The sequence below is a fragment of the Bos javanicus genome, chromosome 12, assembly GCF_032452875.1.
Source record: "Bos javanicus breed banteng chromosome 12, ARS-OSU_banteng_1.0, whole genome shotgun sequence".
NCBI lineage: Eukaryota > Metazoa > Chordata > Mammalia > Artiodactyla > Bovidae > Bos > Bos javanicus.
The window spans coordinates 28,117,173-28,133,631 of NC_083879.1; the positions used below are offsets into that span (position 1 = coordinate 28,117,173).

The 16,459-nt window shown below is 43.8% G+C and overlaps 1 protein-coding gene across 1 annotated transcript in view; it reads right to left on the reverse strand.

Annotated features, from left to right (window-relative positions):
- KL (klotho) overlaps positions 1 to 9,484 on the reverse strand; it is a 38,035-nt gene extending 28,551 nt beyond the window's left edge. The window contains exon 1 of the mRNA XM_061434806.1: positions 8,663 to 9,484. Coding sequence (XP_061290790.1) covers positions 8,663 to 9,484 — 822 coding nt within the window. The remainder of the gene's footprint in view (positions 1 to 8,662) is intronic.
- Between the last annotated feature and the right edge of the window lie 6,975 nt (positions 9,485 to 16,459).

Below are 16,459 nucleotides of genomic sequence, written 5' to 3' on the forward strand. Positions count from 1 at the left end.
AAAGGGCGACAATTGGAGAATGCTCTCTACTCATTCACACTCACTCACACAGCTAAGATATGTAAGAAGCATAATACAGCAAATGGCATTTTTCTCTTACTAACATACCATGAGCAACTTTTTAATCACCATACATTAACTTTTTAATGGCCAACACTATTCCACTATACCTGCGCACTGCTACTCCTTTAACTGCTCACCCTAATATATTTAGGTGATGTTCAATTTTTAAGAAGTATTCACCATCTGTCATAATCCTCCTCTCACCTTTACATATTGAGGATGAAATTTAATAAGATTAAAAGTTCAAAAATAAACAACAAAAGGAGATGACAGGGAAAATCTGGTTTAAGAGCAATTCACACAGGGAAAAATTTTAAAACCTGAGAGGTTTTAGCTGACCTCACACCAATCTGAGTCCACAGGAAGGTGGCAACCAAAGCCGTCAATGCAATCTTGGACAGTAGGGTAAGGATCCAGTGTCCAGAACAAGAAATATGTGCTGAATCCTGGGGGCAGCTGAAACTTGGTTTGCACATCGAATCTTAAGAGAAGCCTCCGCGTCCATCCCTTTGCCCCTCCAGCCACTGATCCTGTGGCATGAATTGGGCATTGCTTCACCTGGTGTGGCTGTGCAATGGCCCCCAGGACACAGAACCCAGAACACCCTTCCAACTCCAGGTGTCCTCAGTCATCTCCACCATCCGCAGCCCCTTGGTAAGGACGATGGCCATGGGCAGATCCCACAGACAGCCAACTCCATTCTGCACTGTTCCTCAAAGATACACCCCCCCTGGGGAGATATTAATAGAAAGGTCAATTGTTCCTTCTCCCTCCCCACCTTCTCCTCAAGGGTCAGAAGACAAAGAGGCCTCTCAAGGGTCACATTTGCTTTCTCAGAATTCAACCACCTTCCTGTCTCTCTCACTGCATCTCCCCAAGAAGGAGCCCTGACTAAATGGCAGCTCCCTCTAATTCTTGGAGGCCTGACCCGGAATGTGAATAAAGGAGAAAATACTTAGGAAGAACATAGTGGCCTTTTCAGATATTTGAAAAGCTGTCTCCACAAAAAACAATTTGTTTTATTTTTTGACACGAGGAAGGCAGAGACAACCAGGGGTGAGTCCTCTATAGAGGCAGGTTTCTAATCAATATGAAAGATAAAATCAAGTGGGCTACTTCAGAGAAGCTGGGTTGCTTTTGCTAGAAATAGTTGAGCAGAAGCCAGAGGATCCCAGGACAACTGCAAGGAGTTGGTCCAGAGAAGAAATCTGACCTAAGATTCCTCTGTTGCCTTTTTATTCTAATTATCAAATAATAGTGCATTTACAGACATGGAAATAATGTCTGTTCAAATTATATTTAAAACATTAGCCACTCAGTTGTGTCTGACTCTTTATGACCCCATGGACTGTAGCCCACCAGGCTCCTCTGTCCATGGGATTCTCCAGGCAAGAATACTGAAGCAGGTTGCCATTCCCTCCTCCAGGGGATCTTCCCAACCCAGGGATCGAAACTGGGTCTGTGCATTGCAGCCAGATTCTTTACCATCTGAGCCACCAGGGAAGGCTTAATGTATAAAACTGGTTTCAGTTTACCTTGACTATTTTATCAAACTATAAATGATACTGGTTCATGGCTGATGTTCTGACATCCATACTGCAAATAATGTTATTAAGAAAAAAAAAATCTATTCAGACTGGAGCCATGCAAGTTGACTAAACATTTATCTTAAGTCAATATACCAAATTATATCAGTCATAAATTTTAGTAGATTTCCTTTAAACATCAAGAAAAGGTACTTGTTTTATTGTAAAATAGGTCATTTCAAAACTGATTTGAAAATCTAGTCAAATGCTGCTGAAATAACTGCAAAGACTGTCCCACTGAATGCTGAGGGTTACGAATGAAGTTAAGTGAGGCAACAATTTCTAACGCATTTGTCTAATTCCTTTCATCTAAACAGCTCAAGAGGATCACTTCTCAAGTTCTTTTGCTTTTATTGACTATAAAGATTCATACCTCACCTTTGTAGAGCTCTTTACATTTTTCAGAACATGTTGACATACCTGATTTTGTTTTAATTCTCACAATGTATCTGAGAGGTGGACAGTGTGGGGGAGACCACCGCTTGTCCTTAATGACCTGTTCCCAATTGATTTGCTGAGCACACAGCTCCGCAGCTGCATACGCCTCCGCTCCCTGCACCACGTGACTGAATTCTGTCAATGGGAGGTGAGTGCGAGAGATGGTGCAGCCTTCAGGTGAAGCTCCCACAAGGTCACATACTCCTCCTTCCCTATCCCCCATCCACTGGATGAAAATGGAGATATTATCTGCCTTGGAAATGCACAAAGGTCACATTCCTGTCTGGGTAGAAATTGTTTCCTTTGCTCTTCCTCACTTTTTAAAACTCCTTCCCAGATACTGGGTGAGAAAGCAGATTGCAGATATTCAATTTACAAAAAAGAAAAGAAGGACATAGTGAAATAAGTAAAGATTATTTTATATCTGTGTTTATTCATTCATTAAAACTGGTATCAGTATTTCTTCTGCTCCAAGGACTCAGATAAGTGCTAAAAAAAATATGATATACAGTCTGTGGCCTCAAAGAGCCACAAATGAGTAAATGATTCTCTGCCTCTTGTTACTACAAAAGGGGAGTACTTGAGTCAAGTCTTTGAAGGATAAATAAGAGTTTATCCCAAGATAGAAGAGCTATGGTGATACTTTAGTTTATCTCTGTACCCAGAATATATCAAGATAGAGCATATAAAAGGTAGTTAAGCTTATCTATTTAAATATATTATGCTTATCTGTTTAAATATATGCTTAAATTATTTTTAATCACATAAATACATAATTCTATAAATAAAGCATAATTATATGTTTAAATTATGCTTATCTGTTTAAATATAGATCACTGACTTGATGGACATGAGTCTGAGCAAGCTCCAGGAGTTGGTGATGGACAGTGAAGCCTAGAGTGCTGCAGTCCGTGGTGTCGCAAAGAGCTGGACACAACTGAGCAACTGAGATTGCAAGTATCACTTTGTAGTTTCCTGAGATGTGGATCTTGAAGGATTCAGAAACCGTATGCATTTTTACTTACCCTCTCTTTATTTCTCGTCCTCCCAATTTTGTTTTTTATTCTCTTCCTAGACCTAAAATTTCCTTTATGCCTTAAAAAGATAACATTCCTTTTAAACATCCAGAAAAGGTATTTGGTAGTATGTTTTATGTAAAGTAGGTGATTTCAAAACTGATTTGAAAATCTAGTCAAATGCTGCTGAAATAATTACAAAGAAACATACTTTTTGTACAAATTAATTTTAAAATTCTGGCTTGGAACATCATGTTGTTTGAAAAAATAAGATAACTCAGAAGACTTCTGTGTGCAAACTTTATGACTAACTACTATATTCAGATTGTGCGTTTAGTCATTTTGTACTTGAGAAATGCACATTGGCATTATTTGAATGCTTAGTATTCCCTCTTCAACTCAAAAGAATTGACACTGTTAAACACTACTTTGATTTTGAAATTATTTTTAGTTTTTTTCCTATTCTTAAATTTTTCTTGGACTTGACTGTGACCTTCAAAAAACATTGTGTTCAATCAGATATTCAAAGAAGAGTGAGTCAAGCTCTTCAGGAGATATTTTAACCATTTCTGATTAAATACACTATTGAATTCAGTAGTCTATAAAATACATTAACATTCAACTCAGTTGATTATTCCAGCAATGTACCAAAAAATTTTAATGAGCGGAAAATTGGTAAAGTGCTTCACAAAAGTACATAGCCTTATAATTCGAACATGTATCTAATAGATAAATTGCCTCCACTATTACTTGGGGAAGGACAGCTCAACCAGATAACAAAGCCACTTCCAATACATGCTCCTAAAACCAGCCAGGAGAATTCCCCCATCTCCCATTCTGAAAACTTTGTCATAATGTTTCATAGTGTTTATAGACAGTTTGAAGTTGTTTGGAAACTTTTACAATGGAGTCATACATGTGATGATGACCCTTAAATTTTTACTGAAAATGTCAGATTCTGCACCATTATAGTTACTGATCTTACTATCTGATTAGGATTTAATACTCCCTGTCCCATAAGAAAGTGGCTAGAAAATTGATGAAGAGAACAGATCTTAGGAACATGAGTTTATAAGGGCAAAGTCAGGCTGTTAAATAGCCAGAAGTCACTTACTTAGCACTTACCAAGGGCAAGATGGCATTTTAGGATAGATGAAGTGAATGTGTTTTCCTCATTTAAGGAATTACCTGGCTAGTGAAGCAAATGATTAAATGAAAGAAAAAGTGTGGTAGGGGGCATCAGAGTGAAGCACTGTGGGTTCCACAGAAGGAACAGATGGCATTTGAGTGTAGGGCCAAAGGGAGCATGTGAGCTAGTTCTTAAAGAAAAAAATGTGATTTTAATAAACAGGGGACTTTATCCTGTTCATTCATAATGATATCCTTGGGAATATCTGCCATGTCAAACTGCAAGGAGCAAGGGCAGAGGCAAGGACATCCGTCATTAGGCTGTTCCAGTGATCCAGGCAGAATGTGATGGGGGCTTGGACCTGGAGTTTTAGATAAAGAGAGAAGTGGCTGGATTCTGTATACATTTTGAAGGTAAGTAGAGCTATAGGCTGGAGAAGGCAATGGCAACCCACTCCAGTACTCTTGCCTGGAAAATCCCACGGATGGAAGAACCTGGTAGGCTGCAGCCCACAGGGTCACTAAGAGTCGGACACGATTGAGCGACTTCACTTTCACTTTTCATGTACTGGAGAAGGAAATGGCAACCCACTCCAGTGTTCTTGCCTGGAGAATCCCAAGGCCGGGGAAGCCTGGTGGGCTGTCATCTATGGGGTCACACAGAGTCGGACACGACTGAAGTGACTTAGCAGCAGCAGCAGCAGAGCTATAGGATTGGTTGATGGATTGAACATAAGATTTAAGAGAAAGGAAGAAGTTAAGCTTTGGTGTCCAACCAACTGAAAGAGCAAAGCTACCATGATGGAGATGGGGAAGACAGGAATTTGCTTTTGGATGTTAAATGTGGCATGTCTATTTGACATCAAAGAGGATAAGCTCTATACTCAGATAGAGAAGGAGAAGTTCTTCTTCTACACTCAGATATAGGAGAAGAAGAATTTCTCAGGGGAGAAGTTCTAGCTGGAGACTCAAAATTTGGAGTCATCAGGATATAGAGTCTTCAAAGAACTCATATGGAGTGAATCTAGAGCTTAGGCCCCAGGAGGGAGGCCCCAGCACTCCCACATTTAGAGACATGACAGGGAGGAATAAGCAAAGGGAACTGGGAAGAAGTTGCCAGTGAGCTGAGAGAAGGGAGAGACAGTGAGGTTCTGGAAGCCAAGCTAAGACAGTGTGTCAAGAAAGAGAAGAGCAGTTGGACAGATGCTGTAGACAGATCAGCTGACAGGAGCACTGATGCTCAGAACCAGGCAGGTCTGTACTGTATCTAATGCGCAAAGTAGTATCTCCCAGCCCCACCTCCTTAAGTGAAAGGAGTGGTCTTTTGGGACTTCCTTGTGGTCCAGAGGCTAAGACTCTGTGCTTCCAATGCAGGGGGCCTGGGTTCAACCTCTGGCTGGGGACCTAGATCCCACAAGCCACAACTAAGAGTCCATGTGCCGCACTAAGACCCAACACAGCAAAATAAATAAATAAATATCCCCCGTGCCCCCCCAAAAGTTGTCTTTTTGTCACAGGTTCCCTGAACAGACATTTTCAAGACTCCCTGGGAGTCCCATGTGTATCTCGAACTTGGTCCTGGTCCTCCCCAGAATCCCATGGGCAGAACAAAAACTCCCAGGCACCATTGGAGCTGGACTCCAACTACCAGCCTTAACACTAGTTCTTCAGGAGCCATTAAGACCCATCTTTCTAGAGCTGCGAAGGCACAGCAGTCCCTCTTCAAGCTAGAGAGAAGTTACGTCTTCTTTCCGGGTTATATTTGGATGAGCAAAGCGGTCTGGATTCCATGGGCTCTGCAGGGAAATCTTTCTGTCAGTTCTGGCTCTGTCAGGCTCTGTCTCTTTCTCTCATATATACACACATATAGGCTATTTCTATCAAGGGGACCTCAGTACCAAAACCCCACAAAAAACAGGAAGACCTCCATTCTGAGCAAAGCTTCCTCATCCCATTATTCATCCTGCAGTTTGTCTGGCCTGCCTCTGTCTGATGCCTCCAGGCCATCAGACAATGATTCTTAAGAATCTGGTGCTGGGATGGGGGGAGACAGGGTTGCGGGGGGATGTCAAATTTCCAGTCTCCCTAAGGCATCTCCTTAGTCTACTTGTAAATTAGTGGAAACACAGAATGGGGAGGGGAGGAGTGCTGGCCAGATCAATACTTCACCAGCATCAGATCCCCAAATGTAAATAAATGTGCTAAGGGCTCAGTAGCCCCTACCAGGAATACCTAAAACCTGGCTGAAAAGTTCTATTAATATCACCAAAATGTTCCATTACCAAAATCTGGGAATATGACTTATCTTTTCAAATAAGATCAAAACTTCCATACTCCCCTCCCCATAACACAAACACCAAGAAAGAATATTAACATCAGAATGAAAATATCTCATAGGACATAATTAAAGATATCATCTTTGATCATAACAACTTACTTCTTCATAAGATACAAGAATGACTACACTCCGAACCAAAGATATGTGAAAGCAAAATTAATTTTTTACAGCAACTGTAATTATGTTTGCAACATCAGCAAAAGCAACTGTCCATTTGTTACTAATTTCTTATGAACACAAAGTCCACTGGGAAGGATGGTTAGTGTTTGGCAAGTTTTTGTGTAAGGAGACAAAAATATAACTGGGAAGTTAATCGAAAGGCAAAAAGTGGGCACAAGAGTCAAAAGCGTGTTGACTATTTAATATACCAGAGTACCAGAAAGCTCCTGTGGTCCCAGTTCCTTATCTTATGTATGAAATGAATGGGTAAGTAGTTATAATAACAATTGATGAGTTTTATATTCATACAGAGTTTATTACATGCATTCTAAAAACAGAACTCATATGATTTAAATCTACAATAGTAATTTTGCAGGAATAGTCTATTTGGTCCTTCAGTTGGTCCACAAATCTCTTGTTTCTGACATGAACTGAAATTTGCTTATGTTTTCTCCAAAAGAGGGACAAGCTTTTTCCATAGTTTTCTATCACCAATCATGAACAGGTGCTGTTTGGGTCTTCTGATTCCTTAAAAGAACTGACAGACTGAACACATTTCTTACCACTGCTCTAAAGCATCTTACTGAAAAATATATATATGTCAATATGGAATCACTAAATCACAAGTTTTTGGTCAAACAAACTCAACATTCTTTTATGACCTGTGGTAGCAAGCAGGTTTTTTTGGAGCTGACACACAATCTAATTAGCCCTTATTACACACTATCAGCAGCTCTGAGTGGTAAGTCAACTCAATGACCCAGGAACTGTTCTGCCTCAATTACCTATGGCTTCGATTAAAAGTGTGTAGAAGTGAGTCTTCATCTTGACTTTGTTCAAAATATGTGGCTTAATTCTAAATTTAAAAATAGGTCTTCCAGTAAATGCAGAAGTCACCAAAATACTGTGCCAAATGTTATACATTTAAGCCCATTTATTAAAAGGTTTGCACATATACATATAAAATATTCTATTATGATACAAAACTGTAAGAAGTGTACAAACAACTGACGTTATAAAGGAACCCTCAAATTGATGAACCTAATCTTGAAGACTAAGGAGAAAAGGGAGAAATAATTCTTTGGAAGACGTCATCATCATGGCACATTAATTCCTCCTCTGCCAAAATGTATTAAGCCTTTTGCACAAGGGTGTTAAAATCAATTTTGTCAGGCTAATAATCTCATCCCTGGGGAATCCTTCCAACTGGAGACAGCATCGCGTACATACAGTTGTTGTAGTACACAATCTATCCCGCCCTTTAGTAGTTTCTGTATCTTAGGTAGCTTTTTTTAAGACTGTACAAGGGGTCTTCACACTGCTGCTGATTAAGTAAGGTTGGCGGATGTAGTTCTCAATCCTGCCACTGAAAGAACTTCCAAAGAAAGACAGTTGAAACTCTGCTCTGCAGGAGATGCGATTTTAACATCTTCGAGTTTGCTGCAGTGTGAACTTGTGCCACAAGCAAGACAGATCTTATTGGATTAAACTGAACTCGTGACATCTCCACAAACTCTAGCAGAGAGCAATGCTGTCTGTGTGGCTTCCAAGCAAACTTCTTTCCTCGTGCTCTGGCGGCCGCTCCTAGTCCTATTTCACCTCTAGGAATTCTCTACCCTCAAGAGAAAGGCGCTCCCATTTCTCATGAGAGGAACGAATCCCCATTTCTTTTTGACGGTGGCCTCAAAAAAGGCAGTCCCCTGGCGCGCCCACCGCGGGGTTTCCCTCCCATTCTCGACTCCACGATTTCCTGGGAAACCCAAGAAGCTCAGCGCCCCCCACCCTCCCTGGGCGTGAACCCCAGGAAACCGCACAGGTGTGCTCCAATGGAACCTCCTCTGATTGGCATCCCCCAGTCAGACACCCCTCTTGCCCTGGCGTCTCCAGGGGCCCTCTCCCCGGCGTGGCCCTCCACCTGGCCCCCTCGCACTCACCAGGAGGAGGTTGTGCGCCACCAGGTAACCGAGTCGCGGGCTGCCCCGGACGCCGGGAGCCAGGCGCCCTGTGGCGTAGCCGTGCCAGGCCACCACGTAGGGGTTGTCGATGGTGATCCAGTACTTGACCTGGCCGCCGAAGTGGCGGAAGCAGAGCTCGGCGTAATCCCTGAAGTGGTCGGCCAGGGCGCGGTTGGCCCAGCCGCCGTAAGCATCCTGCAGGCGCTGGGGCAGGTCCCAGTGGTACAAAGTGACCACGGGCTGCACGCCCAGCTCCCGCAGCCGCTCCAGCAGACGCCGGTAGTAGCGCAGCCCCTCCCGGTTGGGGGCGCTGGCGCTGCCATTGGGGAGCACCCGCGCCCACGAGATGGAGAAGCGGTAATGGGTGACCCCGAGCTCGCGCAGCCCCTCCGTGTCTCGAAAGACATTGTTGTAGCCGTCGCTGGCCACGTCCCCGGTGGCGGGCGGGGGCGGCGACGGGGCGCCCGACGGCCAGCCGGCCGCCGAGGGGTTGCCTGGAGGCGCCGGGGGGCGGTGGGTGAACGTGTCCCAGATGGAGGCGCCCTTGCCGTGCTGCTGCCAGCCGCCCTCCGTCTGGTAGGCAGCGCTGCCCACGGCCCAGAGGAAGCCGTCGGGGAAGGTGTCGTGGAGTAGCCCCGCGGCCTCGGGGGTCGGAGGGCGCGCGAAGCGGGCCCAGGTCTGCGCGCCGTCGCCGGGCTCGGCGCGCAGGGGGCGACCGCCCAGGGCCAGCAGCAGCAGCCACAGCGGCGGCGGCGGCGGCGGCAACGCCCGCAGGCGGCGCGGCGGGGCGCGGGCGGGCATGCTGCGCGGGAGCCGGGCGCACGGGCGCCGCGCCGCGCCCCTTTATGCCCGCGCCCCGCCGCGCCGCCCACCCCCGCTTCCCCCCGCGGGCCCCGCTGGCAATGATTACCTGTGGCCCCGCGCCTCCCCCCGCCTCCCTGGATGAGGGGGAGGGCGAGGGGGGACTGGGGCGCAAAGGGCGAGCGGGAGCCCGCGCAGGGGGCGCGATCGTGGGCCCGGCGCAGCGGGCGCGGCTCTCGGACGTCGGAGAAAAAGCACCTGTGCCTCTCTGCGCCCAGGGGCAGCCAGGGATGTTTCCGCTGCAGGACTTTCCCTGCGAGCTCGCTTTCTACACCCCATCCGCGCCCCTCCTGGAAGAAGCCGCCGAGCCCGGGAAGGGAGGCGGCCACCCCAACTTTCCCGAGTTCGGCGCGGGGTCTGTGGGAGCGGGGTGCGCCCAGAGGAAAAGCACCTGCTTTTCTCTTCTCTCCCTACTCGGAGGCAGAGAAGAACGACTGATGAGACTGGAGTTGATTAGGAACTGGCCGAAATTGTATTGGGAGGGCAAGGTGGGGAGAAATATGTTGGAACTTGAAATGTTGGGAGAGAAGGACCCGAGGTGGACTTTCCATTGCGGTCTCTAAGGAAGATGCTCGCGTGAAGAGCCGCCCCACGTGCGCAGCCCGAGTGGCGCTTCCCGCAAGACCCCAGTCTAGGACGCCTTCGAGGAAGACAAGGGAGACGCATAGGCTCCCTTGAACTTATGCTTTCATCTCCCTCTTACGGTTATGTTTTAACCATTTCAAACCAGTACTTGTTCTTTAATTGGATCGTGCAAAATGACTTGGTGAATGTCTAACGACAGTTGTTGGTTGTTCTTCCAGAAGAAAGAGAACCGCCAAGGTTTGGACTTTGAGTAGTTCTCATTCACCTCTGTTGTCCTTTTGCATCTGTTTTTTGAATAGTCACATGTTTCAGCTTTCAGCTCTAGCTTGGCAAGTAATTTATCTGAACAAACCGTGCACGCAGCTGCCGGTGGAGTGGGCGGACTCTGGATCCCTGATCAGTGAAGAGAAAAGGGAGGAGGGGTTTAGCCCAAGCGCCTTCGAGGACAAAATAGAATCATGACGCCTTTCCGGTCACCAAAGAGCCCTTTTGACAAATTGTGGAGACACTGTGAGGTTGCGTAGACCTGATCTGTGACTAACTGGGGACTGGACGCTCTGGGCTCCTCCTCCTTTGCGATCTTGGGTGGGACAGTCTCTCCAAGCCTTAGGCTTCTTATTTATAAAATAGAGATGGTCATGTCTGCCCTGCCACCTTAGACACTTGTGACGCTCAAATGAAACAAATGTGCACGCAGAGCAGGTATGCCTCCATCATGGCACACCTGCTCCTATGATCAATGACTCAGATCTTCTTAGAGGTTCATCTATTCTTACCTAGTTATCACCCCTGCACTGCTGTTTCATACAAACTTAAAATCAATAAAGTTTTAAATTTTTTAGATGAAGGTGCTTCAATTAATTTCCTTAAAATGTAAGCACAACAAATTTATTCCAGTGTTTTATTAAATATTCCCAACTCTAGCCAGCATATATTATTGTGGTTTAGTAAGATTAAGCCATCAGGTCGGAACAAGACATTACTATTCTGTTACATGTGGCATCTACAGTTTTCAATAAATGTGAAATAACAAACAATGACACTCCAGCAATTAAAAAAAAATTATACCATGCAAGCATACAGTCACACTCTCTTCCAAATAAATTAAAAAGCTTCTATGTCTGCACCCAGGCTCACATTTCCCTTCTAGAACTGATGATTAGAGTGTCTGCTTCTTGTAGCTTGTTAAGTTTCAATTAGAAATGCTTCATGGGTCTCATGGAAAATAGCTTAGGCTAAGTGTTCACTTATTGATGTATGGTCGGTTTGCTCAGGGCAGATTGTATTTATTGCTACTTTTATTTAACCAACAGTGAGAGAAAGAGAGAGAGAGATTTAAAGAGATGGATTTTTAAAGCAGTGATTAAAAAATAGAACCAAGGTGACTAATAAATGCTTCACATTTGAAGTTCTCTCTCTGAGGGGTACATAAAGCCTATGTATCTCCAGTTGAACATCATAGCTTTCAGTATTTCAAGGATGTTCCCAGGTGATAGTTAATTCAACCCAATGATAAAGATTGCATGATAATTAAACTTTATTTCCAGAACTTGCTGTTTATCAAGGTTCTGTTCATGGTTATTAAATTCTGGATTCCTGGAGTATAAATAATTGCTGCTGCTGCTTTGCATTTGTTCAGTTTTATTTTGATTCTTTCACATCTAAAATGTGGGTTTCATTCAATGCTTTGTTCTCCCACAAACAAGAGATTAATTACTTGCTGTGCTTTGAATATGAAGGTAAAGTTATTGATGCACTGAAGGAAAGGAGATTTTTTTTTTGTTTCTGAGGTACAGAGGACAGATTGGAGGAGATTTTTAAATTTAAATTTACTTACTGACCTTTTTCGTGATGATGATTTTCAACAGCCTAAAGGGAGTCGTCAAGGTGACTAACATCCTTCATCCCATCCCTTCTCCTGGCTGCTCCTGGGACCAGCAGAGCCCTTGCCTGCGAAGGGAGCAGAAAGGGGTTCACTGACTCACAAACAAAACATCAACCCAATGGGGGGGCTCCCAGCTCACCAGCTACAGACACTAGCTTCTCTGAGGAGATACTGAGATCATCAAAACAATCTCTCTCAGCAACCACCATGGGCAAAGCAACCACAAGGAGTTCAAGCCTTCAAAACAAGTGACAACCCCTGTCCTCAGAAACAGTAGTGATGGGGACTTCCCTAGCAGTCCATTGGTTAAGACTTCACCTTCCAATGCAAAGGATGCAGGTTCGATCCCTGGTCAGGGAGCTAAGATCTCACATGCCTCACAGCCAAAAACTCAAAATATAAAACAGAAGCAATATTGTGACAAATTCAATAGAGGGTTTATAAATGGTCCACACTAAAAAAAAAATCTTAAAAACAACAGTAGTGATTGGAAGAAACAGGACAAACAAAGTTGGTAATAATGTTCAGTTTATTACACTGAGTGTTAACAAATGACACCTATGACAGGTATTTGAAGAATTCAGAAGGAGAAAGTATTCTATTTTGAGTTGGTTGGAAAAGTTTCACAGATAATACATGATACTATCTGGGGTTACAGAGTAAAACTTGCAAAAAGTCTGGGAGGTAAGGATATGGGGAAGCAAAATATGGAAGGAAAAAAGTGTCCTCAGTGTATTCATGGTAAAAAAAAAAAATAGTCTATTTGTCAGTGGAAGGAAATAGTGGGCTGAAAATGTAGGTAGGGATAGAGTCTTTAACAGGTTTTATTATTGTATCACATCAGAGCTTCTTTTACTCATTAAATAAATACTTGTTTTGTGCTGAGCACTATTCTAGGCACTGGGAATGCAACAGTTAACAGTTAACAAAATAGACCAACAACCCTTGCCTTTTTGTCATACCACTCTTTACTCTGTTCCAGCCACATACACCTCCTGTTTGTCCTTGGAACTAGCCAAACTGGCTCCCAACCTCAAGGCAATGTCTCTCTGGAATGCTTTTCAGAACCACCTGCTTCTCCTGTCAGGTCTTAGAACAAGAGCCATATTCTGAGAGCAGCCTTCTTTAACTCTCTGTCCAGAGTAGTTCCCCCAGTCACTCTCAATCACATTGTCCTGTTTTATTTTTCTCGTCGAGTTTAGGACTAACCCAGATTATCTTGTTGGTTTACATTTTCCCTTTATCTTCAATTAGAATGTAAGCCCAATGAGAAAAGGCATGGGGCTTTTTCTTTGCAGTACCTGGAACACCTAGAATAATGTCTATCCATTATAGTTGCTGCACTCATATTTATGGAATGAATGAATGAAACCATTAGTAAGAGAGGCTGAAGCACATGCTGAGAATTCTGGAGCCACATCCCGGATTACAAAAGAGGCTTGATTAGTAATGTCTACTAATCAATCAAGAGATTGATTAGTAATATCTGTCTTAGCACAGGCAGGAGACGTGGTCACAGCAACGGCCGTATTTGATATCCTGCATCTATGTGTATTTCAGGGGGCAATAGCCCAGGCCCACTCCACTAAAACTGCAGATAAGTCTGATGCTACAACAGGAAAAAGAACACGAAACAATGTCACTGTGGAATAGTTTAACTGCCAACATCCCCACTTCCCCTGGCACACCTCTGACAAGCTCCAAAAGATGGAAAAGGCACTGAGACTAGGGCAATGAGCTTCGCTGAGCTGGTAAGGTAAGTTCTTCATTTCACAGGGGTTTTCAGAGCAGTATCAGATGCACCTTCCTAAAGAACTAGGAATGCAACAAGGCTCTGTTCCCACCTGCTTTATCCTTGTTCTGCTGATTTGTCATTGAAACAAAGCTAAGTTGATTTACAATCCAGTAGCTTAACTTCCCGAGAAGGCAATGGCACCCAACTCCAGTACTTTTGCCCGGAAAATCCCATGGATGGAGGAGCCTGGTGGGCTGCAGTCCATGGGGTCGCTAGAGTTGGACACGACTGAGCGACTTCACTTTCACTTTTCACTTTCATGTATTGGAGAAGGAAATGGCAACCCACTCCAGTGTTCTTGCCTGGAGAATCCCAGGGACGGGGGAGCCTGGTGGGCTGCTGTCTAGGGGGTCGCACAGAGTTGGACACGACTGAAGCGACTTAGCAGCAGCAGCAGCAGCTTAACTTCAAATCTGTAAGGGCTTTTGTGGTCAGTCAACTCAGGAGCCACAGAAAAGTTTTGTAGTGGAGCTACAAGGGCAAACAGCAAGATGGCTCAATTTATTTTAAGAAAGGGGACAATATTAGTCAACTGATTTGTCAGTAAATTGAGGGGGAGATACTTGAACCTGAAAGATCACTTTAAAAGCAACTATAGTAAAGTACATAATGAGTTAAGGAAGGCTTCTGCCTAGCATGGTAAAAAAATCCAAAAAAAAGAGAGATGAGAGACAATACAAAAAAAGAAAACTGATTGCATGTGACAGGTAGGTGAGAGGGGAAAGTAAATGATGATTTAAATGTTTTGAGATGAGCTGAAAATAAAAACGACACCACCATTGATGTTCCTGAGTACATCAGGAGGTGTAATTAATTTCTGATGAAAGATGACTTCAGTGCTAAATATGTTAAATTTGAAGTGTCAGTCAAATTTGTAAGCCAGGTATTAAGCAAATAATTGGAGTTATCACTTTGAAGCTCAGAAGGCAGTTACAGATTGGAGATTAGGATCAGAAATTTTGATCCCAGGATATTGGATGAGGACATTCAAAAATCAAAATTGTGATTTCCCTGATGGTCCAGTGGTTAAGACTTCCCAATGCAGGGAGAGCTAAGATCCCACGTGCCTCCTGGCCAAGAAAACCAAAACATAAAACAAAAGCAGTATTGTAACAGATTCAATAAAGACTTTAAAAAAATGGTCCACATCAAAATATATATATATTGAAAAAAATCCAAGGACAACTAAAAGCCAAGGGCTAGCCTTATCTCCATTTGTAGGGAGTGGATAGGGTGGAATTAAAAGAAAAAGAGAACACACAGGGTGCGCCAGAAGCCTAGGGTAATGTGTTTTTCAAGCCAAGGAGGTAAGCCTTTCAAAAAGGAAAGATGATCAAACTTGGTGAGAAAAGACATCTGACCTAGAAATTAGATCATTTGGAGATTTTGGAGACAGATGTTTTAGATTGTAACAGGGCTTAAGCCAGATTACAGTGTAAGGCATTAAGTGAGAGTCTGTGTGAGATGAAAAAATAAAGGCCACAAGCACATAATCTTCTGACAAGCTGGCCAGGAGAGCGAATGAGAAACGATGGTCACTTAAAGGGTTCTCGGAGTTCAGAGAAAATATTTTCAAGATGAGAAACCCTGCACACCTTTGTACACAGAAGAGGAAAGGGGAAGGAGAAGGAGAATTGGAAGTTTCAGGAAAAAGGTGAAGTAAGCGTACAGTCATAGCTGTGACCTTGTGGGCTTTTCAGGTCCCAAAATATTAAACATGGAGACATTAAGAAAAGCAGAAAAACAAGATCGTGCAGCTAGAATGCTGGAATGGTGGGGAAGGAGCAAAAGACAAGGAGTGGTAGACAAAAAATCACTAAAAAGAAAGGGAACAAAAAGGAGCTCTGTGAAGTCTTTTTTTTTTTCAACAAATATGCATATTTTAAAATGTTATTGAAGTATATTTGATTTACAATGTTAATTTCTGTTGTACAGTGACTCAGTTATACATATATATACACTCCTCTTCATAATTCTTTTCATTATGGTTTATCACAGAATATTGAATATAGTTCCCTGTGCTCTACAGGAGGATCTTGTTGTCGTAAAGTCAAAACAACAGCAAAGGTGTTCCCAGGAAGCTGCAGCTCTGCTGAGCTCTCTGGGGCTGAAGTAGACCTAGGAGACACTATTTTGGGCTCTGTGTGCTCCTGACGTATCTACGCTTTCAACTCTTCTGAGTGGAGCAGGGAGTCCAAAGGCTCAGATCCTCCCCTTATCCTCCTAAGTAACACCACTGCCTCTCTAGCCTGGAACTGTCTTATTACACCAACTGAACACATGCTGACACCAGGTTCATGTCCAGCAGCAAAGAGCATGGCCATTAGGGACTTAGGGCATTGCACTGCTAGAGTGAAAATGTTTCTACTTCCTTTTTTTCCTCAACTCCCCCACCCCAATACAACAAGGAGAGACATAGCCATCTCAGTAAAATTGAGAGAGGTTAGTGTACATGAAGGAAATGAAGATGAAGGGCTGGTGAGTGAATTAACTGAGGGAGAGGTGCATGAGAAGCAAGATGGTGTACCTAACATCACTCCAGAAAAGATCAAGAGCGGAGGTACTGTGCAAGGAGAGGGGCAGCTGGAGGGCTGAAAATGGAGCCGTTAGATCCCAGCTTTCCATCCTAAGTACAGACTGGCTCTACTCA